At 36.2% G+C, this 24,240-nt stretch overlaps 2 protein-coding genes across 11 annotated transcripts in view; both read right to left on the reverse strand.

Annotated features, from left to right (window-relative positions):
* Nucleotides 1-3,640, reverse strand: part of rtknb (rhotekin b) — a 34,146-nt gene extending 30,506 nt beyond the window's left edge. The window contains exons 1-2 of one of the 4 annotated variants that reach the window (XM_079898230.1): nucleotides 3,594-3,640; nucleotides 2,816-2,915 (exon numbers count right to left, since the gene is read on the reverse strand). In XM_079898230.1, the coding sequence (XP_079754356.1) occupies nucleotides 2,816-2,875 (60 nt within the window). In that variant the 5' untranslated portion in view covers nucleotides 2,876-2,915; nucleotides 3,594-3,640. Of the gene's footprint in view, nucleotides 1-2,815; nucleotides 3,143-3,593 lie in introns of those variants that run through there. The other 3 variants (XM_079898227.1, XM_079898229.1, XM_079898228.1) reach the window with 3 other exon arrangements.
* LOC307174411 (uncharacterized protein) lies at nucleotides 3,637-24,133 on the reverse strand. 7 transcript variants are annotated; one of them, XM_079898203.1, is made up of 28 exons: nucleotides 23,989-24,133; nucleotides 22,974-23,221; nucleotides 21,436-22,132; nucleotides 19,644-19,756; nucleotides 19,420-19,482; nucleotides 16,097-16,267; nucleotides 15,834-15,967; nucleotides 15,655-15,749; nucleotides 14,978-15,032; nucleotides 14,705-14,845; nucleotides 14,441-14,614; nucleotides 13,899-13,953; nucleotides 13,273-13,468; nucleotides 13,020-13,144; nucleotides 11,630-12,008; nucleotides 10,985-11,116; nucleotides 10,761-10,797; nucleotides 9,690-9,782; nucleotides 8,938-9,610; nucleotides 8,550-8,677; nucleotides 7,676-7,818; nucleotides 7,279-7,568; nucleotides 6,849-7,002; nucleotides 6,727-6,760; nucleotides 6,515-6,610; nucleotides 5,315-5,729; nucleotides 4,684-4,909; nucleotides 3,637-4,596 (listed from the first exon to the last, which is right to left on the reverse strand). In XM_079898203.1, exons 2-28 carry the CDS (start codon nucleotides 23,213-23,215, stop codon nucleotides 4,507-4,509), a joined length of 5,151 nt encoding a protein of 1,716 aa, XP_079754329.1. In that variant the 5' UTR covers nucleotides 23,216-23,221; nucleotides 23,989-24,133; the 3' UTR covers nucleotides 3,637-4,506. The 7 variants fall into 7 exon arrangements, with proteins under 7 accessions (XP_079754329.1, XP_079754328.1, XP_079754325.1 ...); XM_079898202.1 differs by having other exon boundaries at nucleotides 13,273-13,471; XM_079898199.1 differs by having other exon boundaries at nucleotides 13,899-13,962.
* Nucleotides 24,134-24,240: the final 107 nt, after the last annotated feature.

A 24,240-nucleotide genomic window follows, 5' to 3' on the forward strand; every position in this document is an offset into this window, starting at 1 on the left:
TTAGTATTTAACATCTTAAAAGCAGTGCTGTTATAATGTTATAATTAAAGATAGTTTTCGTTAATTGAAATAAAGCTGCTTGAAATACTATAAAATATAAACATCAGATTAAAAACTTAAGTTTTAAAACTTAACAAAATAAGAAATGTTGCCTTGGCAACTAACTGAAATAAATTAATTTGGAGTTGAAGAACTATAACCGCAAAAAAATAAAAAATAAATTAAAAGCTAAATTAAATAGAAATGTCTAAAAACAAAACAAAAACTATTTAAAATGACAAAAGCATTTATCAAAATTGAAAATATACAAATAAAAGCGAACTGAAAATACGAATACTGTATAGTACATAAAAAAAGACTAAAATAACACAGCACTGAGATTCTTCCTAATGTGTCAGAAAAACCACAGCCTCATAACACACACTCGAGAGCTCTGAAAACATTCAGCCAGCAAGAAACAAAGAGCCAAACGGCGCTAAAACAAAACCCTCTGTTTGTTTTCTATTTCTGTACTCATTCTAAGTTTATGGTCTGCATATAGTGAGCCAGTAAAATACCTCTTTAATCTGTTCACATCCTCTCAAATGTGACGTAAAGAGCCACAGTTATGTAAGAGTTGAAAGGGAGTGATATAAGTGTGTGTTTTATAATCACCACAAATAACTGCATATGTATGTTAATAAGAAATCTGAGGGTTTACCAATCCGGAACAAATTATTTATGCATAAAAATCAAACGAATTAAAGGAATTAACCAATGTAATTATCAATTTAAACTGTCCTCAAAAACCACAAAACCACAACTGAATATGTGTCAAAGAAAAAAAAAAAAGATTAGGCCTAGATAATGTGGACAGTTTAATGGTTGGTATGGACTGTAAACCGATAACGTTTGTACTATGACTGAGAATGATTTCAGACAGCTGGTAACTTCATATACTTCTGAGTATAGGGGATTTTGATTCTGGAACAATTTATCTTTTATGTTTAATTATGAAGTTCCTAGACTCAAATAATAATGTCAGTGTGATTTTTGATGCATGATTTATATTGTATTAATGACGGCCAGTTCTTAATTGTGCATTTGAAGGAATCGTTCATCTATAGATGAAAATTGTCATCATTTGATGCACTGATGCATTTCTACTGCATGCTCTATGGCTTCAAGTTCAATAGACTTGAAATATCTTGTATAATTTACTAAATGACTTTTAATTAGGGGCTTCACAGCACACTCCTCGTTCACTTTTATTATACTGAAAAGAGTGCTCAAAATATTATTTAGAAATTCTCTTTTTGTGTTCCACAGAAGAAAGCAAGCCATACAGGTTTAAAGTGACATGAGGGCGAGTAAATAGCGAACTATGAGGTGTTCAGTTACAAAAATGCACTTACTGAAGATTGATCTCGGCACACTTCCAAAGAATAGCACGTGTGTATTCGCTCTTGAAAAGATTTCTCCCTGACTAATTGTATGTTAAATCTTGCTGCCGCTTACTCAATGCCTGGCCGCTCTGTTGACAATAAAGCAGTGACATGAAATACCCTCAGGATCACGTCTCAGTCAGAGAACGATTTCAAACATGCTTTTGTTTGTTTCTAATAAATCATTACAGCAAATTGGCTAATTATATAGCTCCAATTTCCTGTTTAGAATAACTGAAGTAGGCTAATAGAACTGTCAGTGCCGCTGCCATAAAGCATGATAAATGTGAAGTTGGGAATTCAAAGCCAGAGGAAAGTTTTATTGTGTTGCTATAAAATGAGTGTGGATAGCACTGCTCAGATAATTTGATCTCTGAGAAATGTTGTGTATTGAAATGTTGTTACTTTTCTGAAACTAGAGACACGTGTGAGATTACTGCCGAGGGGGAAAAAAAACCATGAAAGAGATTCTTGAATACACAAGGCTATAAAATTTTTAAAAAGTCAGTCTTTAAATCAGTCTAGAAAAAAACACTGATTATACAACAACAACAAAAATATTTTAAATCAACAGTATGCTTTGTAAATGGTCGAATGCTGTCTAGGATTAATGCATAACTATTCAATATGTCAGTGAATACATGATTTAAAGGGATAGTTCACCCAAAAATCAAAATTCTGTTATCATTTAGGCCTACTCAACCCCCAAGTTGTTCCAAACCTGTATGATTTTCTTCTGCTGAACACAAAAGAAGATATTTTGAAAAATGGTTGACTGACCCTATTGACTTCCATAGTATTTTTTTTCTCCATACTATGGAAGTCAAAGGTGTACTGTTTGGTTATCGACATTTTTCAAAATAGCTTATTTTGTGTTCAGCAGAACAAAGAAATCCATACAGGTTTGGAACAACTTTAGGGTGAGTAAATGATGATATAATTTTCAATTTTGGGTGAACTATCCCTTTAACAATACGACATAATGCAGTCAGATCCATGTTTTATTACTTCATGTAATACATAATTACACAATAGCCTAAGATAGAGAATCTAAACTCCAACACAATCATGCACACTAAAATCAGATTTTACCAAATAGACTAGATTGAAATCCAATGGAAACTTTTGCCCTTCGTAGCTCCATATAATAATCCTACTGTATATACAATTGTCTCAATTCCTCACTTAGACTAGGCTACTACTAAAGCATTTTACGAGAAACTTCAGAGGACATGTTGATAGGCCTGTATATACACATACAATAACTCCACAAAGTCTCCTGGGATGTGAATGAGCAACATCTGATCAATAAAATTGAGCTTTTTCGGTAGTGTTGTGATAAGTTTGTGGCGGTTCTGCACATGCGCAGGTGCGATGCTGCGGTCGCTCACCTGAGCGGAATCCTCCAGCACACTCAGGCGGAATCGGCCTCTCTTCACCTCCATCTCCATCGCGGATCCGCGGGCCACAGTGGCTCTGGAAGTTTGGTTCCTACAGAACATTATTGCTCTATGTTGAAAATCCAACTCAAGGAACCATACGAAGCGACTGAGTGTTTTCTAAGTGAAACTGCTAAATTAAAATAAAGATAAATCCCGGCCCAAATGTATAAATATATACCTGAAAGGCGCCATTAGTATATTTATTCTAAAATCCTGCTGGACATGTTGAAAAAACTATGGAAAACGGGGTGTTTTCCCTCTGTTCGTAGTATGGGCGGCGCCTATAGTTGTGGACACACTGAAACAGCGCCACCATTGTATTTAACTTTGGGAGGAGGCTATTAAAAGTTGTGCAATGGCACAGACTTTTTTATTCCGCCAGGGGGCGATTGACGGTTCAAAAAACGAATCCTCCATTAAAACGCATTCAAATTTCATGACATATTTTGGATAATTTGAAACATATACACGCTAAAACGAATCATCATTTGAATCTATTAATTCTTAATATTAATTGCTGACATCTACAAATCCAAACCCCCCACCAACAATAACAACAAAACAATCACGTAGTAAATAAACGAGTAGCCTACATAATGAATCCATTTTCCAAACCGTGTTTCTGTCTTTTCCAGAATTACTACGTTAACTTACACCTATAATATGTGTTTATATTGGGACTATTTTAAACTGGTTCGGGTCACACCACTGCGGAGTAGCCCAGTACCTGCGTGACTCATCGTCGTAGACATAAACAGAGAGAAGTATCTCCGGCTACAATGTTCTTCCGCAAGATGCAGTTTTAATTTAATTGCTATTGAACTACAAACATTATAAAATTGTATATATTTAAAAATGTACATATTCAGACAGCAAAATTTTTATTAACATATTTACAAATACATACACGTAAAACATCTGCTTGAGAACATTTGAACACAAATATGAAAAGCGAATATGAACAGCATAAAACTGAACAAAGGCTAGGCTTTGTGACTAAAAGCTGAAGATAAAAAAATGCTACAAAATATGTTGAAAAATGCTAAAATCCAACACACACAAAACAGGATGGAGTTGGAAAGAAAGGACAGTGCTTATTTAAAATGGAGGTTTGTTTCAAAACTGCTCTTTAAATAAATATAAATGATAAAGAAAGAAAAGTAACTTTCAAAAAATATATAAGGGGTCTTTTCTAAAGACAACGGAAAAAAGACAAGTATAACCAAATGATGTTAAGGAATTGGCTGAGAGAAATGAATGTGTTGCCAATTCATAACTGGAAATAAAAAGCAGAAGGTTAGGACCAACGATCAAATAAAACACAGTTAGGCTCATATAAGACATGAGTCGTATTTCAACTTTACATCATGAAGAGTGCAACTGTATCAACAACATATTTGCTTTACCATAATGTGAATTAGAACTTATTTATCCTAAAAAAAAAAAAAAAGAATAAAATAAAAGACACTGTTAATATTTTGAAAGTTATTGAGGTACGTTTTCACTGCATATCTTCAGTTGTGGTTCTTCTTGGTAAAAGTGTCCTGGTAAAAACTTCACATTCACATCTATACACCCTACTGATGTCAATCTATATTTTTCACTGCTTGCTTGGTTGTTCCTGGCTCGTTATTCCAACCTCAATCCAGGTCTTCTAGCTCATCAACTTCAGTAAAGATGTCACTGAAAAAGTACTTGGAGACACTGGTGGGTTCTTCTTCTGAGTTCTGCTGAGCAGAGAAAGATGGAATCCAATTCTATTAATACAAATATACAATATGGCCATAGAAGTACTGGAATATCAGACTGTATGATACCTCAATGACAGATGCAGTGGTGGAAGCAGAGGTTGGTGACGTTCTCTTTACATCAGGGTTTTTTGCCATGGTAACAGGGCCGGCTGCTATCCGTTTTCTCTCAGGTCGTGCGGTGTTGACTGCTGGTTTTTGGGGGCCTGGTTTGGCCCCTCGATGAGCTGCTGGGGGTCCTTGTGTACTCTTAGAAGAAATGAAGGACAGGAACCCCTTGGGTCTTCTGCCAGGTCTAAAGAAGAACAAAAATAAAACAAATGGATTGTAATGTCATATTTGTTAGGGATAAAATCAAAGCCAATTTAATTTTTTAAAAAAAACTATGCTTTTTTTACAGTTTCAACTTTCGTTAGTATGAAATGTTGCTGTTTGGGCATGAAAAAGGTCTGCAAAGTTACAAAGCACAAATTCACTCCAAAGGGAGTTATTCTCTATTATGGTAAGAGATGTGACATTTCCAAAAGTGCTCAAAGCGGTTGAACAGGAACTAAACAGAGTGTTAGAGCCAAACTGGGAAGAGAGGTGCTGCAATAATGTAAAACATGTGAAAAATAATGTGTTTTTTGATCATTTAAGCACGAAAACGTTCTAGTAGACCCCAAAAACAAAATCAAGACTATGTAAAAGAGCCGCCCACCTCGTAAGTGACCCACTCGTGGCAATAGGCGAGATCTGACTGACACTTTGCGAGTCTGATCCACTAGCTAACTCAGCTGTCTCTTTGCCTGGGAGGTCCACCTGTCCCATGATGCCTTGGGAGGGACCCTTCTGGAAAGATTCTTGATGATCATTCTCTTGCTGAGGTGAACGAGAACTATAGCTGGTCGCAGTAAGGTCTGTGTTTGCTTCTCTGTCTGAGATGGTGGCTGATGTTGAGTTGTCCGTTGTTGAAACGGCAGCAGACACAGTTTGCTCTGGCACTGATCTTGTCTCTCGTGTTGAAATGGGTAATGAGGTAGTCTCTTTTAAAGACTGCGCTGCTGTGTCCTCTTTAGCATCAACACCTCGAGCATTTCTCCTTGAAATGGGGATGGGTTTCACCTGCAGCTTTGCTAAACACAGAAGAGTTCATTGGTAAAACCCATATTTTATGTGTTGTAATCTTTGACATACACTGTATATAATTAGGATTTTTTTTGTTAAATGTCATATTTAATAATTTGTTAACAAGTAGATAATGTGTAGGGTCAAATAATAATGAAATGTGAACAAATCCTTCATGTTTTAACAATAACTGATCCTGTAGTGATACTAGTAACTTTTTTTATGTTAAGTAATTTATTGATATATATATATATATATATATATATATATATATATATTTATATTATATATACATACATACTTTTACTTATTATTTATTTTTCATTTAATTATTATACACTACCATTTAAAAGTTTTAAAATATATTAATACTTTTATTCAGCAACAATGCATTACATTAAAGAGATTTATAATACTACAAAAATATTTCTGTTTCTAATAAATGCTATTTGCTAATTTCTATTCATCAAAGAATACTGAAAAAAAGTGCATCATGATTTCCACAAAAAAAATGATTAAATATTAAGCAGCACATGTGCACAAAATCAGCATATTAGAATGATTTCTGAAGGATCATGTGACTCTGAAGCCTGGAGTAATGATGCTGAAAATTCAGCTTGGCCATCACAGGAATAAATTACATTTTAAAATATATTACGGTAGAAAACAGTTATTATAAATTATGATAATATTTCACAATATTATTGTTTCTACTGTATCAAATAAATGCAGCCTCAGTGAAACTTCTTTCAAAAAAAAAAAAAAAATGGTAGTGTCATTTCAGCTCCCTTACCTCTCCTGGTTCTATCAGGTAGTTTTCTCTTCTTCTCCAGATGTTCCTTCTCATCTTTAGTTCCCTCTGCCACAGGGCTTCCCAATAATTCCACTATTAAGGCATAAAGAAAATGTGCAATGCATGAACAGATGTTACAACATGCTGACGGATGACAATATATACCATATGTTTATTTTTTAATTATAAAGATTTGCTGAAAATCTTCTCACCGTGATGTTCTGCCTGACTCTCATCTTCAGTACTCTAAGAAAGGAAATTACCTCACTATTAGTCACTTATTAGACTATTTATCAAGCATCAATAGTGCTGAAAGTCAAGATGTATGTATTACCCCCTGAGATGTTGAGACTGGTGTCTTGCGTTTCACTCCTCCTTTCCTCGATTTGTCCACATCCCCCTCTCCACTTTTCTTTTCCTCATCCTCTGACACAGGAACTAAAGCATCTGTGATCAGAAGGTGAGATACCTCCCTGCTCTCATTAGCACTGAAATTAAACAGAATGTGGAAAAAAGCAATAAATACAAGAGAAAGGATATGGCACCATTTGCAAATATATGAATGAAATCTGGTTTAGACACTGACATTTGTGAACACAGAGAGCCAGTCTCACAAAAAAAACCTTAAAATATGCACAGCATTCATTTGGTTAACAAATTGTCAACTAGGTGAAACCAGGACATCTCACAATATATTTGTTTATGAAGTGGTGCATTGTCTCAGTGTTTTACAGCATCAGATAACAGTTTAAAGCAAACTATACCTTTGACCATGAGAATGCAGCTCAGACACTGCTGTCAGTGGGAGGGGCTCTGTCCTAAGGCCCGCCCCCTCATCTAAAGTGGGTGGGATTTCAGTGAGAGAAAGTATAAACAAAGGCTCCTCAGGAGTGTGTTCAGCAGATATCTCACTGGATTCACATCCAAAACGCTTCACAGTGCTGTCTTCAAAAACTTTTACTGGACTGGTCTTTTTGTTCTCATCCAACATGACCAGAGTTTTCATCCTGGACTCATCTTCAGAAACAACTGGTGGTGTGACATCTTTGACAGCCTAAATTAAAGAGATATAACACATGATATTTAGTTTTCCGATGTCCTTATTGTAATTATTCTACTTGTCGTACGAGGGCTAAAAAACGGTTTTAACTGATATTTTACCTGTGTTGATTCAGCGCTCGATGCAACCTCTTGTGCTGCACTCTGGGAAACATCAGATTCTGTGGTAACTACAGCACCCTCTTCAGGACTTTTAGTGAAAGTGCTCGTGGAAGACTCAGCTGCAGACGGTTTCTCATTTATAACTGTGAGGAAACAAATGCAAACATAAAAATTCATATTTGATTTTGTTTTGAAATTTTTTAGCAATTGTTCTGTTTAGGTGAATCTCATGAAACCTCTAAAGAACATAAATGTGATATGTCACACCAAAATGAAATTTTCAGTAGTTATTTTTACATTAATAAAGCACATTTCCAAAACAAACTGTAATAAAGAAAAAAAATATCTGCTGTAATTATAAAAATTACATATTACTGAAACGTTAAAAAAATGTATACACCATGGTGGTAGTACATATATTATACTGCATCTAATCTTTCCTTTTTATTTAAAGATTTTTTAACTATGCAAAATATAAATATATATATATATATATATATATATATATATATATATATATATATATATATATATATATATATATATATATATATAATGAAGAATTCAGATGCAAAAGCCTCTAAGTGCCATCTGAAATTTTCTTCTAGAATGATCATTTTTATCAAGCTCGTATATTTAAGTTCAGTAATTTCACTTAAATGGCAATGAAAATTACCTATTAATTGTCATTTAAGTGAAATTACTGAACTTAATTATACGAGCTTGATAAAAATGATCATTCTAGAAGAAAATTTCAGATGGCACTTAGAGGCTTTTACATCTGAACTCTTCATATATATGTTTGTGAGATTCACCTGTTTTTCACAGCCATTTCACATTTTAGATCATAGTGGCTGGGTTTGAATTGTCATACCTGTTTTGTGTTGTGTCTGTGTGCGCGTGTGTTTGGATGTCTGAGTCAGGTTTGGTTTAGGTTTGGGTCCGCGGGACCGCCTGACAGGTTTAGCAGGATCATCTGATGTGCTCTGAGACTCACTCACACTGAAACATACAGAAAATATTTAAGACTACTTATTTTTTAGACACATGAATATCAGTCTCACATTATGGGATCAGAACCGCCGCCATTGGAAGCATTTTTAGCTATCCAAGGAACAATTTTTATGTTCAACTGATTTTATTGTGTTCATTTCAACTATAAAAAAATAAATGTAAATGTTGAATCACAAAAAATAGATCACTGACTAAAAGTATCAGTGAAAATAAATGAATAAAATAAATAAATGGGCTAGATATAATACCTATTAGTCAGTTGTGGTTCTCTCGCCTCTTCTTGTTCTTTCAGTTTTTCCTCTGTGATTATATCATCATTCTTTCTCTTCAGAGATGACACAGATCCATTATCTTCTTTAGTCACTCTTTCAGGAACAACGTTACGATTGTCTTCTCTTATTTCCGATGATTTTTCCAGCTGTAGTACCTCAGGGTAAGTAGAGGAGACTGACAGGTGATCCACAGGAACTGAATCTTCTTGCATGGATTGTGTTGCAGTTGCATCCTTTTCCGTGACAGATGGACCCTTAGAGCTCTCCACAGAATCTGTAACAAGTTCTGGACAGATTTGCTGCTGTGGAGCTCGTCTGGTTCTCAGACCTTGACCAATATTGGGTTTGGGTTTGGAGAAACGGACTCTTTTAGGCGGTGGAACACTGTTGGAACAAGCCAAATCCTGTGTCTCATTTTGAATGGGACCAGGATGAGCATCAGTTGTCTGTGATTTGATTGGCTCCTCTTTTGATTCTTCAGCAGAAAGTTCTGGAATATGAGTTTCACAGCTGGAAGATTCAACATCATCTTTCAACTCTGACTCGCAACTTACAGAAGGACCGGACATGATGGCTGTTTCTGTGATAACTTCTTCATGAACCACCTCTTCATGTTCAATGCTTGACTGTCCAAGAATATAATTTTCACCTGAAAAAGATTTCATTCAATTTGAGTGCCCATTTGGATTCAGGCAAATAAGAGGGTTGCATTATGAAGCTATTCTTACCTGTACAGGGTATTTCGGATGTCTGGGTCATCTGAGCGGAGTTCCCGATGGTCAGAAGAGTCTGGGCAGCTTCATTGTTGATCTCCTTACATACTGAAAGAAAGATGTATAAATTATGAACCACCAGAATATTAAAGCTTTTGGGTAAAAGACTTTTGCATTGACATAAAAGACATCGCATGTAGGGTCTAGTGATTTAAGCAAAACTTTTATCAAACAATATTCTTAAAAGTTTGGTCGATGACACAATATACACAATGTTATGGAAAAGTAATTCAAAAACTACTGGAAAAAAATAAAGATATTTAATTTATAGTATAATTTATGATTATCATCATATATCCGTTACATTATATCAGTATATATACAGTATATATATATATATATATATATATATATATATATATATTATAATATCATAGTGAATGTATCATTTAAATCATTATTTCATTAATCATACATTATACATTAAAATATGTATTTTTTGTTTTTATTATTATTATTATAACAATTATGCAAATTGTAATCAATTTATCATAAAAAATTAATGAATAACTGCACCATAAACAAAAAAAATTATCCAAAAAGAAAACTAGATTTCTATCAGCTTAATTTTTGCCCAATTTTATAACAGTTTTAAACAACTGTCAATTTAAGTGAAACAAATATATCATAAATGAAAAAAAAAATATCCAAACAAAAAACTAGGCTTGTGTCAGTGCATTTGATTTCTTCAAAATTTTATGTTAAAATTGTTTACATTTTTATTTGAACAATTGTGTAAAGTGAAATTATAAACAAATATTTCATAAATTAATTTATTCATTTTTTTTTTTTTATCTATAAGGAAATCTATACAGAAAACGTATCTGTGCATGTTTTGCCTAGATAATTTGATGTTGGAATATAACGTCATTGCATATTGGAGACCTTTTTGACTACATATGATTACTAGATATAAATGCATGGTTAATATAGAAAATAACAACTCCTGTGGTAGTTCACTCAGTTAGATTATTTGTTTCTCCATGTTTGCTGGTGGTAGGAAAGCTTGAGAGAGTGTCACCTTACCTTCCATGTGGTCTGGGTCAAGAAACTCAATGACATCCTTAAAAACAAATCAGACACAAATTAGTACCAACTCATCAAAAACTACAAAAACCAAAACATACAAAAACACTCCAATTTCAAAGTAAAGAAACTAGACTCAGCTGACAAATGAATTGTGTTTATAATGGACACCACAACAGTTAACAGATGTGACAAGGGACATTAATGACGCTGGGGAGACTTACAGCAAGCAGGTCCAACTGGTGTTCATAAGTAACCGGACCAGCGTGCAACGTTGCCTGCTCATATGACATCTCGGGGCACAAAGCATTTTGGGATGTGCCCAGGATATCAGGCACATTCACAGAAATGTCCAGCTGGGAGCCAATGGGAATGAGTGACAGAAAAAAAAGGGAAGGGCAATGAAAGGTAGGAAGGTTGTGAGTTTTTGATATGACATGCAGAAATGAATATGAACAAAATGGTGAAACAAAACTGAACATCACTTTGGTCAGAAACACATTCTAAGTATAAATTTTCCCCACAAAATTGTATTCAGATTTCTTTTCATTGTTACAAACTGTTAATGGAATAAAATCATTATGGTTAGTGTTTAGAAAGCAAAAAAAAAAAAAGTGTAAAATAAAATTCAGTAAATGTTACTTTTTTCCAAGAAAACTGTGGCGCCTTGGGGGTCGCCAGACACTCTTGGCGTAAAATATGTTTCTGGCCTTATTCTTTGAGTACTAATCATAACAACATAATTTATGCAACAAAAAAAAACCCATCAGACTCAAGCAGGGGAGTTTATGAACAGAGCAAGCCACACTGATATGTGATGGAGGGGGTTCCAATAAGGTCCTTTATGGTATGATAATACATAAACACACCTCTTCCATGGTTTCTACCACCTCTGAATTAACGGGCAGTAGAGGGCGTAGACTCATTGGCACGAATGCCTGGTTTTCCTCTTCAGGGTATGAAGGAAAGTCCACCTGGCTCAGGACACAATCTTCTACGTCCTCGTCCTCTTCATCATCATCTTCAGCTCCAGAGGCCAGTAAGGTCACCAGTCTAGATTTCCCCCTCCTGTGCATGCCCTGTTTCAATGTGGGGCCTGGTTTTAATTTAGCCCTCCGGCCGGGTGCCTTGATGCCCTGATTACAAGTTTTGGAAGACACAGGTGGTTCAGAGAGCTCTTCATCATCTTCCTCTTCCTCTGCTGCTGCCTGCATCACATGCTGAGAGAGCTTAGGGATCCTTCCTGACCTAAATAAAAGAGAAATAATAATTAGCATGACTAGCAAAACTGAAAACAAGACCACAGAACAATGCCTAAAAAAAAAAAGATCATCAAAAATAAATAAATTGACTCACACATCCATCTAGAGCTGCACGATTCTGGATAAATTGAGAATCATGATTTTTTATTTAAAATAGAGATCACGATTCTCCCAAGATTCTGAATAGACAACTAAACAAAATAACATGTAATTTACTATAGGCTTTGACAAATGAAATGGCTCGCTCATAAAGACTTCACTGGTTTCATTGCTGGATGAATCATAGTTTTTGAACAATCTCTTTAATGAATGATTCAATGACAAATACATTTTTAACAGTCACTTGTCGTCACCTACTGGTGTAGCGATGTAATTTATACAATCTTCTTTATTTGAAGCATCAAGCACCTCCCGAGCTCTCAATTTGTGGGGCGTGTGTGGTTGAACGGGCCGATTGGTCAAGTTGACCAATCAGGAGGAGAGGAAAACCAGGAATACGGTTACGTGGGTGTTTGAATCGAGTTTGCGATCTTTTAAAGATTAATTGTGCAGCTCTACATCCATCATACTAATTTATCAAAAAATTCAAAATCTATTCACAATTGTATCTGCATTGCAGTGTTGGTATTGTTAATTAAAATGAAGCTATTAAAATCATTTTCGTTAATTAAAATAATGCTGCAGTAAAATAAATAAATATTAGATGACCAATTAAACTGAAGAAATCTTGCCTAGGCAACTAACTGAAATAAAATATGTTTAAGCTGAAGTACTAAAATTACTTAGTTAAAAACTAAACAGAATTTCTTTTAAAGCTAAATAGAAATGCAAAAAAATTTTAATGACAAACACACTGTAAAATTGCAAAAATTAAAATAAAAACTCAAAATGTACAAATATAAGCTATTTCGAAATAGAAATAAATACTATAACAGTATATAAATAATACTAAAAAAAATATTGCATTGAGAAATATTCTAAATATTGTCACGCTTACCTGGTTGGTTTATTAAATATCTGTTCATGTACAGAACTAAGGTCAGGTTCTTCCTCTAAATCTTCCAATTCAAGGAAACCTTTTGACTGCTTTTTCTTCTCCTCTTGTATCAAGTCTGAAGGCACCTAAAAAGAGTAAATTATACAATTATGTCAGATAAAATAGACTGTCCCAAAAAAAAATAAACTGCCTTTGTACAATAATACACGTGTAAGATTGGTCGAATCTCGCATTAAACAGCTGAAAACGTTACCTTGGTGGACCTGTCCATTTTACCCTCCCCCGCGACTGAGGTCCCGCCCTCCCGGGTATTGCTTTTGGGCTCAGGGCGCCTGTTCCCCCATCTTCGGCTAAAGTTCGGGATCGGTCTCTGGGATCGACCCTTGAGCTGAGCTGGTTTAATAGCAGGACTCTTGTTTATATTCTCTGAAGAATCAGATTCCCTTAACCTGCTAGAAAGAGAATCATTTTCAACCCCCAAATGGTCTTATAACATAAATTACACTAGTAGTGCAGAAATTACATCATCGTTCCCAAAATTTGGGGTCAGTAAGAGTTTTTTTTTTTTTTTACAGAAATTAATACTTCATTATGAAAGGATCAATTAATCTGATCCACAGTGACAGTAAAAACATTTATAATGTTACACAGAAGAGTTTTATTTCAAATAAATGTTGTTCTTTTGAAATTGAAATTTTTCACATTTTCAACATTGATAATAATAAGAAATGTTTCTTGAGCACAAAATCAGCATATTAGAATGACCCTAAACACTTGAATGGTAGTGTTCACGTCAACTTTAATTGGAAAAAAATTACTAAAAGCGTATTTAAATGCAATAATGTTAGGATTGAATCTTTTATTTTGGTTAATTCTTACCTGTCATCTTGTGACTGACCATCAGAAGTGGCATTTTCACAGTCCTCAGGTTTATCTATTGCTGCTACAAACCATCAATGAAATATATCAAATGTTTACCAAAGAAAATCAATAATATAAAGAATTATATAATTAATAATGTGAAAAACAATCTAAAAAAGACAGCCAGTAAGTTTCACTATGCATAGGCTGAGATTTCAATTGTAAGATATGCTTTGAAACCAACTTAAGATATTCTTCAGAAATTTGAAGAATCTGCCCCCAGTTTCACAGGCAAGGCTTAAGGTCTGACTAAAATCCAGACTAAAATGCATGTTTGAGCTGTTTAACTGACTTGCAGTGACAAATCTTAAAATATGTCAGTTCCATTGTTTTGTCTCAAGATGCACACCAGTAATGTGTTTTTCTAAGGCACATTTATAAAAGCTAATTAAATGTCCTAATTGATCTAAGGTCTAATCCTGGCTTAATCTAAGCCCTGTCTGTGAAACCAGGCACTGGTCTATTACAGAATATATTTTCCATTGTTGCTTAAAGCATACCCTCTCCATTTGTCCTCTTGATTCTCCTCTGTGGAGTATTCGCACCTCTTCCCCTGTGTTTCTTTGAAGTGGTATCACTTCCTCCATCATTTGAGAGGTCCTCATTCTCCTTTTCTCCAGCAACCACATCACTGTCCGAATCCTCTGAAGTGTCCATTTCCTTTCTTTTAGTCGCTGCATCAGAAAATAGTTTAAGTGTCCATAAGAATTTGCCCCAAAAAACTGTCAATTTTAAACAGAGATTGAAAGTTAAAATAAACTGACCTCTCACTTTCCTTTGGACTCTACTCTGTGCTTTAGCCAACTTGATGAGCTCTTTGTTTTTGTTTTTCTTTTTTTCCTCGTCTTTTAGGACCTGCTCCATTAATTTTTTGAAGAAATCTAGATCAAGACGTCGCTTCTCCTCTGAAAATGTACTTCAGTTTACTTCATTTTCAACCAACTGTCTTAATACTTAATTCCATAAGGAATCAATTTCATTAGTCTTTTTTTAGATGTTAGTTTAACGTGGTAGGTTAACAGCTAAAAGTCACTTACTGAAAGCTTTATCTATTCTCCATGAGTTATTTCTTTCCTCTTTCTTGAACTTGTTCTGGGGGAATAAGAGAACACCAAAGAAGATGGTGATTGAGGCTCTTGAAGATGAGCTTGTATTATTATGGCACACATTCACAATGTCCTAAATTAATACTTCTATTCAGCAAAGACACATTAAATTGATCAAAAGACACAGTAAAGACATTTATAATGTTGCAAAAGATTTCCATTTCAAATAGCTTTCTATTCATCAAAGAGTCCTGAAAAAACATATTAAAGTTTCCACATAAATATTAAGCAGCACAACTGTTTTCAACACTGATAATAAGAAATGTTTCTTGAGCACCAAATCAGCATATTAGAAAGATTTCTGAAGGATCATGTGACACTGAAGACTGGAGACACAGATTTGCCATCACAGGAATAAATGACAATTTAAAATTTAGTAAAATAGAAAACATTTAGTTTAAATTATAATAATATTTCACAATATTAATGTTTTTGCTGGATTTTTTATCAAATAAATCCAGCCTTGATGATCATTTTTCAAAAATATTAAACTTATACGCAAACTTTTGGACAATAGTATGAAATCAATGACTATATCAAGCATACAAGTGTTTAGTGATATGAATACAGGCATACAAGAGCACAAAACACAAAGATATTGTGACCACCTTAATCTCCAATCGACCTCTGTGTGGAAACAGCTGACCAATCATGGAGAAGTCCGTCCCCACCATGCTGATGGCCAAGAAAAACAATTCAGTCTCTGGAATAGACACAAAAAATATATATAAATGAAATATATACGACACACTTTAAATTAAGAGTTGCACTGTGTTTGACTTCTGACCTCCACTGGACCAGGGTTTGGTGTAGGTGCCCTTCCTAAAGCTGGAGTAAGTGGTGGTAGAACCACGCTCAAATATGGGATCTCTGTCTTCTGCCGGATTGGGTCCTTTTGCCCTTGACACCTGGACTGTTAAACTACACACATCCACACAACAGAATAAAAAGCATTTTAACATTGGAAACACTGCACACTTCACCTTTACTAATTCCTGGACTACACTTCTCCATGAACAGCAGCTCAGGATAAAAAGGAACATCACTGACCTCTCCTCGTCTATAATCAGAGAGCCATCCTCCGCCACCTTCACCCTGGGAACTACCAGAGGTTCTTCCTCCTCCGGCTGAGTTTCTTCCACTCTCTCCTCGTCTTCCTCATGACCAGCATCTTCTGCCACCGTCTCCTGAACTGATGGAGCAGCTGGAGTCTTAGAAGAACTAAAGAGAAACAAGAAGTTCTGATGAGGGTTTAAACATAATACCATATTTTTAATACAGTGCCCCATTATGCCTTTTCTGGATTTGACTATTCATGTGACGGTATTTAGCTGTTTGTGAATGTAATAGGTCTGCAAAGTTTTAAAGATCAAAGTGCACAATGAATGTTATTGTCTCCCAAAAGAAAGAACCGATTCTGAACTGGCTGCAAGAACCCCGCAAACAACGTCTAGTTTGACCCTTGCAGCTGAGGCCTGGAAGAGTTTGGTTCGTGTTGATGACATGTCAAAAGATGCTGTCAACAAAAGTACAGTGGGTACGGAAAGTATTCAGACCCCCTTAAATTTTTCACTCTTTGTTATATTGCAGCCATTTGCTAAAATCATTTAAGTTCATTTTTTTCCTCATTATTGTACACACAGCACCCCATATTAACAGAAAAACACAGAATTGTTGACATTTTTGCACATTTATTAAAAAAGAAAAACTGAAATATCACATGGTCCTAAGTATTCAGACCCTTTCCTGTGACACTCATATATTTAACTCAGGTGCTGTCCATTTCTTCTGATCATCCTTGAGATGGTTCTACACCTTCATTTGAGTCCAGCTGTGTTTGATTATACTGATTGAACTTGATTAAGAAAGCCACACACCTGTCTATATAAGACCTTACAGCTCACAGTGCATCTCAGAGCAAATGAGAATCATGAGGTCAAAGGAACTGCCTGAAGAGCTCAGAGACAGAATTGTGGCAAGGCACAGATCTGGCCAAGGTTACAAAAACATTTCTGCTGCACTTAAGGTTCCTAAGAGCACAGTGGCCTCCATAATCCTTAAATGGAAGACGTTTGGGACGACCAGAACCCTTCCTAGAGCTGGCCGTCCGGCCAAACTGAGCTATCGGGGGAGAAGAGCCTTGGTGAGAGAGGTAAAGAAGAACCCAAAGATCACTGTGGCTGAGCTCCAGAGATGCAGTCGGGAGATGGGAGAAAGTTGTAGTAAGTCAACCATCACTGCAGCCATCCACCAGTCGGGGCTTTATGGCAGAGTGGCCAGACGGAAGCCTCTCCTCAGTGCAAGACACATGAAAGCCCACATGGAGTTTGCTAAAAAAACACCTGAAGGACTCCAAGATGGTGATAAATAAGATTCTCTGGTCTGATGAGACCAAGATAGAACTTTTTGGCCTTAATTCTAAGCGGTATGTGTGGAGAAAACCAGGCACTGCTCATCACCTGTCCAATACAGTCTCAACAGTGAAGCATGGTGGTGGCAGCATCATGCTGTGGGGGTGTTTTTTCAGCTGCAGGGACAGGACGACTGGTTGCAATCGAGGGAAAGATGAATGCGGCCAAGTACAGGGATATCCTGGACGAAAACCTTCTCCAGAGAGCTCTGGACCTCAGACTGGGCCGAAGGTTCACCTTCCAACAAGACAATGACCCTAAGCACACAGCTAAAATAACGAAGGAGTGGCTTCACAACAACTCCGTGACTGTTCTTGAATGGCCCAGCCAGAGCCCTGACTTAACCCCAATTGAGCATCTCTGGAGAGACCTGAAAATGGCTGTCCACCAACGTTTACCATCCAACCTGACAGAACTGGAGAGGATCTGCAAGGAGGAATGGCAGAGAATACCCAAATCCAGGTGTGAAACACTTGTTGCATCTTTCCCAAAAAGACTCATGGCTGTATTAGATCAAAAGGGTGCTTCTACTAAATACTGAGCAAAGGGTCTGAATACTTAGTATTACAAGGTATTGCTACTGACTTATAAAGCCCTAAACGGCTTAGCTCCAGTCTATTTAACCGATCTTCTATCGCCCTATAATCCATCGCGCTCTTTAAGGTCACTAAATTCGAGGCTTTTGGTCATACCTAGGATATCCAGATCCACCAAAGGAGGGAGAGCATTTTCACATTTAGCTCCAAAACTCTGGAATAGTCTTCCTGATACTGTTCGTTGCTCAGACTCGCTCTCCCAGTTTAAAACTAGATTAAAGACGCATCTCTTCAGCCAGGCATTCATATAATACTTTTAATCTTACAGTTAAATCCGACCTCTAGTTCATAAACGCCAGAGGAGAACTGGCCCCCGACTGAGCCTGGGTTCTCCCAAGGTTTTTTTTTTTCTCCATTAGGTCACCTGATGGAGTTTTTTCGGTTCCTTGCCACTGTTGCCTTTGGCTTGCTCAGTTGGGGATATTTGGGGATATTTAATTTAATTAATCAATCAACGATACTATTGATCAGCATTACCAAACGTGGACGTTCCACTAGAAACAAACATTGATGTATTGTTTTAATTTAATACTGTGAAGCTGCTTTGATACAACCTATGTTGTGAAAAGCGCTATATAAATAAACTTGACTTGACTTAGGACCATGTGATATTTCAGTTTTTCTTTTTTAATAAATGTGCAAAAATGTCAACAATTCTGTGTTTTTCTGTCAATATGGGATGCTGTGTGTACAATAATGAGGAAAAAACTTAAATGCTTTTAGCAAATGGCTGCAATATAACAAAGAGTGAAAAATTTAAGGGGATCTGAATACGTTCCGTACCCACTGTATATCCTCTTTGAGTGCACTTCCAAAGGATGAGGACTCAGGCTCGGAATGATACGGTAAAACTGACTCCATCGTTATTGTTGTATCACTGTGTATCAAGTGCTGAGGAAGCCTCCGGAGCTGAAATTCAGATATGGTAATGAGCATTTCGTTCAACGCACGCGCTGTAAGCGGAAGACCAACCACAACAGACTGGGCCGTCTGACCAATCAGAGCAGAGTAGGATCTCGGAAAGGAGGGGTTTAGAGAGACCAAATCCTTTAATCGAAGCCTTTCAGACACTGAGAAAAGAGGTGATGCTGCAATGTATATTATGAGAAAATCAAAGTGTTTTTTGACTTGGATGCATGTAAACCTATTGTAGGAGACCTTCAAAACTGAATTAGGAGCCTTTAAAATAGCACTCTATACAAAGATTTTAAGGGCAAATAATAATAATAATACAAAATTATGTTAATTCACATCTAATCTAAATCATAAGAATTTTTTAAATGCCTGCAATACACCATCCGCATTGAATAGACATCTTGATGGGATATGTGCACTGTTTGGAGATTGACAGGGTTATTAGGCTTACGTTGGTGTAGGAGAGTCATCTAGTTCTGTCTCTGATGCTTTTTGCTCTTCATCTGTGAAAGACCTGTACAGAAAACCAAGGCATTGAAAACTAGAAAACACTCTGTCAATAATCAGTTTGTCTTAATCCCAGCACACCCCATTACATGCATCACAAATCCAATATCAACACTTGCGTTCACATGGACTTCCTAAACACACAAAGGAATTAAGAACAGCACGTACTTCATCGGGTTGGAAACAGGCAGGTAATAGATCAGCTCTCTCATGGTCATTTTGGTGTGATCTTTAGGTGCCTTGCGTTCTTTGTTTCCCAACTTTGGTTTCTTCTTGTCTTCCTAGATTCAAGTGTCAATGGAGAGGTCAGAGTAGCATTTTAAAAGCATTGAAATAACTCCCTTAGGAATTCACAGTCCCAAAATATGCCAGGATTACAGTACTGATTCAATTGTGATTCAGTGAAAATTCTATTTAGCCTGGGGCAAAATTAAGTTTTTACGTATTAAGTTTTGTTTCTTGAGCAGCAAATAACCATAAAAGGATCATGAGACATTGAATGGTGCTTAAAACTCAGCTTTGGCATTACGGGAATAAATTACATTTTAAAATATATTAAAATAGAAAGCAGTTGTAATCATTTCTAATAATATTTCACAATATTACTGTTTTCCTGTATTTTTGTTTAAATAAATGCAGCCTTGGTGAGAAGAAAAGACTTCTTTCACAACAAACATTAACAAATCTCTTCCAAACTTTTGAACGGTAGTGTAAATAGGTAAATATTGCCATTCAATACAATGTCTGTATGTTTTGTCATATTGGAGCATAAAAATGCTAATTACTTAAGAAAAGGGAAAACTTGCCTTGACTATTTTTGACTAGATTTTTATTGTTTATTTTTTACCAATATATTAGCTTTTGCATAGTACACCTAAATATTGATATATATATACAGGTGCTGGTCATATAATTAGAATATCATCAAAAAGTTGATTTATTTCAGTAATTCCGTTAAAAAAGTGAAACTTGTATATTATATAGACTCATTACATGCAAAGTGAGATATCTCAAGCCTTTATTTGTTATAATTTTGATGATTATGGCTTACAGCTTGTGAAAACCACAAAATCAAAATCTCAGAAAATTAGAATATTACATGAAATCACACAGTAATTACACAGTAATCCCATAGTCATTGAACCAGGTTTTGGTTATTTTGGCAGTGTGGGCAGGTGCAAATCCTGCTGGAAAATGAAGTCAGCATCTCCATAAAGCTTGTCTGCTGAAGGAAGCATGAAGTGCTCTGAAAATGTCCTGGTAGACGGCTGCGTTGAGTGGACAGCACAGTGGACCAACACCAGCCGATGACATGGCTCCCCAAACCAACACAGACTGTGGAAACTTCACACTGGACTTCAAGCATCTTGGATTGTGTGCCTCTCCATTCTTCCTCCAGACTCTGGGACCTTGGTTTCCAAATGAGATGCAAAATTTGCTCTCTTCAGAAAAGAGGACTTTGGTCCACTGTGCTTTATTAAATCCAGAGTCAACGCAGCCGTCTACCAGGACATTTTCAGAGCACTTCATGCTTCCTTCATTTTCCAGCAGGATTTGCACCTGCCCACACTGCCAAAAGAACCAAAACCTGGTTCAATGACCATGGTATCACTGTGTAATTACTGTGTGATTTCATGTAATATTCTAATTTTCTGAGATTTTGATTTTGTGGTTTTCACAAGCTGTAAGCCATAATCATCAAAATTATAACAAATAAAGGCTTGAGATATCTCACTTTGCATGTAATGAGACTATATAATATACAAGTTTCACTTTTTTAACGGAATTACTGAAATAAATCAACTTTTTGATGATATTCTAATTATATGACCAGCACCTGTATATATATATATACACACATTATAAAGATCAAAACTTTTTTTTGCCCAGATCAAACCCAGAACCACCTTTTTTCTTTACACACAACAAAAAAACAAACTAATGTAAAGAACATACACACCTTGTCTTTGTTCATTTCTTTTTTAAGAAGCTCCCGAAGTTTCCGTGCCTGAGCTAACTTCACCATGTCTGCCGGGTCGTTCAGAGTTGTTAACGATTTGAGAATTTTCAATGGTGACTGAAGTTTTTTAAGTCTTTCTCTTAACAGATCAGTTTGGCTTTGTCCCAGAGGTGGCTCAGAATCACTCTTCTGCTGTGCGACCATGTCTTCCACAGTAGGAGGAACCGGACACTCTGGAGGGTTTTCATGAATCAAAATAGTCTCAGGTTTGGAAGTTCTAAGGGGACGTTGGGACTCCCCTTGCTGGACGGTCAGTGGTACAACAGTGTCTTCCAATCCCCCATCCTCTTGAGTCTCTGTCTCTCGGTCATTCCGCAGTGGGGCTGTAGGGATGGGCTGTACCTTGGCCGGTCTGCCCCCTCCAGGAGGTCTCCGTCTTCCAGGAGCACTGGAGTTGTGGCCAGGCTCAGGTATCTGAAGGGAAGTCTCTGCAGTGGGGGTTGATATTTCAGTCTCACTGGGTGTTACTGGTTTTACAGGGGACTTGGATGGTGATTTAGGAGTCCTAGAGGAGGCTGGGGAAGCTCGTGGTTTGGCTAAGTTGGGCAGAGCTGTGAAGCGTTTCCTCCTCTGAGGGCCAGAAGTCACAGAGGTGCTTGTTGAATCCTGGGCATCAGAAGTTTTAGATGCTACATCCCTGTGGTGAAGCAAAGAATCAGTGATAAAACTGGCAATTTCTCTTGCATAAAGTAATGATATGACAAAATCTAGTACTAGTAGTATTCTGAGGAACATCAAAATTCTTAAAGCAGCTTTAGCAGTATCCTATGATAATTGCTACAACTAAAATGTATTGCCTCTAATTAGTAATTAACAGACATGCAGTTTTTATGTCCTACATTAATTGACAACTTAATGGAATATTTGAACTTTAAAAAAAATTATTTCCCACACTGGAAGATCATTTAAAATGAAAAAAAAAAATTGGTGAAAAAACGTAAAGGAAATAATGATTAGTCACAGGACCAAAGATAATACCATTAGTGTTGTCACGATAATGGAATTTCCGAATATAAATACTGCAAAAAAGGAGTATTGGAACCGGTATTTCAGTATCGATGCATATCGAAATATCTATATATTTGACAACACTAACTACAGCCGAGGACACACTTAACGACTGTAAGGCTGACAATGAATGCAATTTGATACTTACGACTGATCATGCCCAAACGTCGTATTCAGTCGGTTTTCACAGTTGGTGTTTAAAATCGGCTGCGGTTGTTGGAAACAGTCTGTAAGTGTGTTCAGTCACTCTTAGAATGTTTCAGCTAGTCGTTAAGTGTGTCCCCGGAATACCATAATACGTGAATGTAAATTTTCATTTCAAAAATTAAAGTTGAAATATGTCTCATACTATACGTCTTTACTCCAATTAAATGATTCTAAAAGTTAAAAAATTGTACACATTCAGATTTACAAAATTGCTGTTTAATAAACACAATCAGATATTTATAAGACTGAAGGTTCAGACTCACGCTCCATGGCTAATTGCCTCCAACTGGTTATTAGAGCTGCTGCTCTGAGAGGCTTCCCCATTAGTCCGCTCCAATGCTATAGGTGGGTCAGTCTTCAACTTCTCAGCCATGACCTCTGACCCCTCAGAAGGAGGAGAGTCAGCAGGACCCTGGGGAGGCTGAACATTTTCTTGAGAAGCTACCGGAGCTCGGCCTGTGGGCTTCACATTGGGGCGGACGCTAATTCTCGATCTGCGCATCATTTTTCTCTGTTTAGAGGAAAAAGAAAAAAAATTATATATATATATATATGTGTGTGTGTGTGTGTGTGTGTGTGTGTATGTATATATATATATTCAAACTTTTATGTTAGATTCGATTATCTTGATTAATCGATTTGACCACTTACATACATACATACATTTTAAATAAACATACATAAAGTGTAATAATTTTTTTTAATATATCAGAAGTATACTGTTACGCTAATTATCGATCTGCACATCATCTTTCTCTGTGAAATAATTGTATAATATATATTATATTACTATACTATTATTATATTATGATTTACAATAAGACATTAGTGAAGTACTGTCATTTAAGCTAAAACCGTTCTGAGGTTCTTACATTAGGTTTGACTGTTGAGGTTTGACATACTCATATATGTCTCATTTGGTAAGTTAATAAATCAAAAACAAGTAACGTTAACAAACTTCTATGTGACAACTACTTAGAGTGGTGTTTACAACATTTATGTTCTCATTGCATCAGTGTAATTCTTTCTCAAATGTTTACGTGCTACTTAATATTTGATTATCATCGCGATGCACAAATATTTAATTTCCAGATACTCGAAACAAATGGCTCTTTGACTTTCTACAATTTTTTTAAATGTTTGTTTTTTTTCGACTGGTCATTGAGAGGGTCCTGTCCAACAATGTCCATTAACATAAGCTTGTCGGTTTATTAGAGCAACATTGCTTTTTACAACACCACTATACGTTTAAATATGTGGCAATTTCAAATATCTTACTTTATTTGGAGGTCCAGGGTGATTTTATTGTAAAAAATCTTCAGCGGCTCACGTCCTCCATGCTTGCTGATTGTTACTGCGCATGCGCACGGAGAGCCGGAACAAACGTTCCTTCTCCTCCTGGCCTGCAGTTCTACCCGGATGGTTTTTGCAAGCGGACACGTTCATGTACGCTGTTTACCAAGACACAATTTAATAGAAATACACCATTGAAAAGATGGATTTTCGTTATGCATAAGCGTCGAACAAAAA

The sequence above is a fragment of the Squalius cephalus genome (assembly GCF_949319135.1).
Source record: "Squalius cephalus genome assembly, chromosome: 17".
In the NCBI taxonomy this organism is placed as follows: Eukaryota; Metazoa; Chordata; class Actinopteri; order Cypriniformes; family Leuciscidae; genus Squalius; species Squalius cephalus.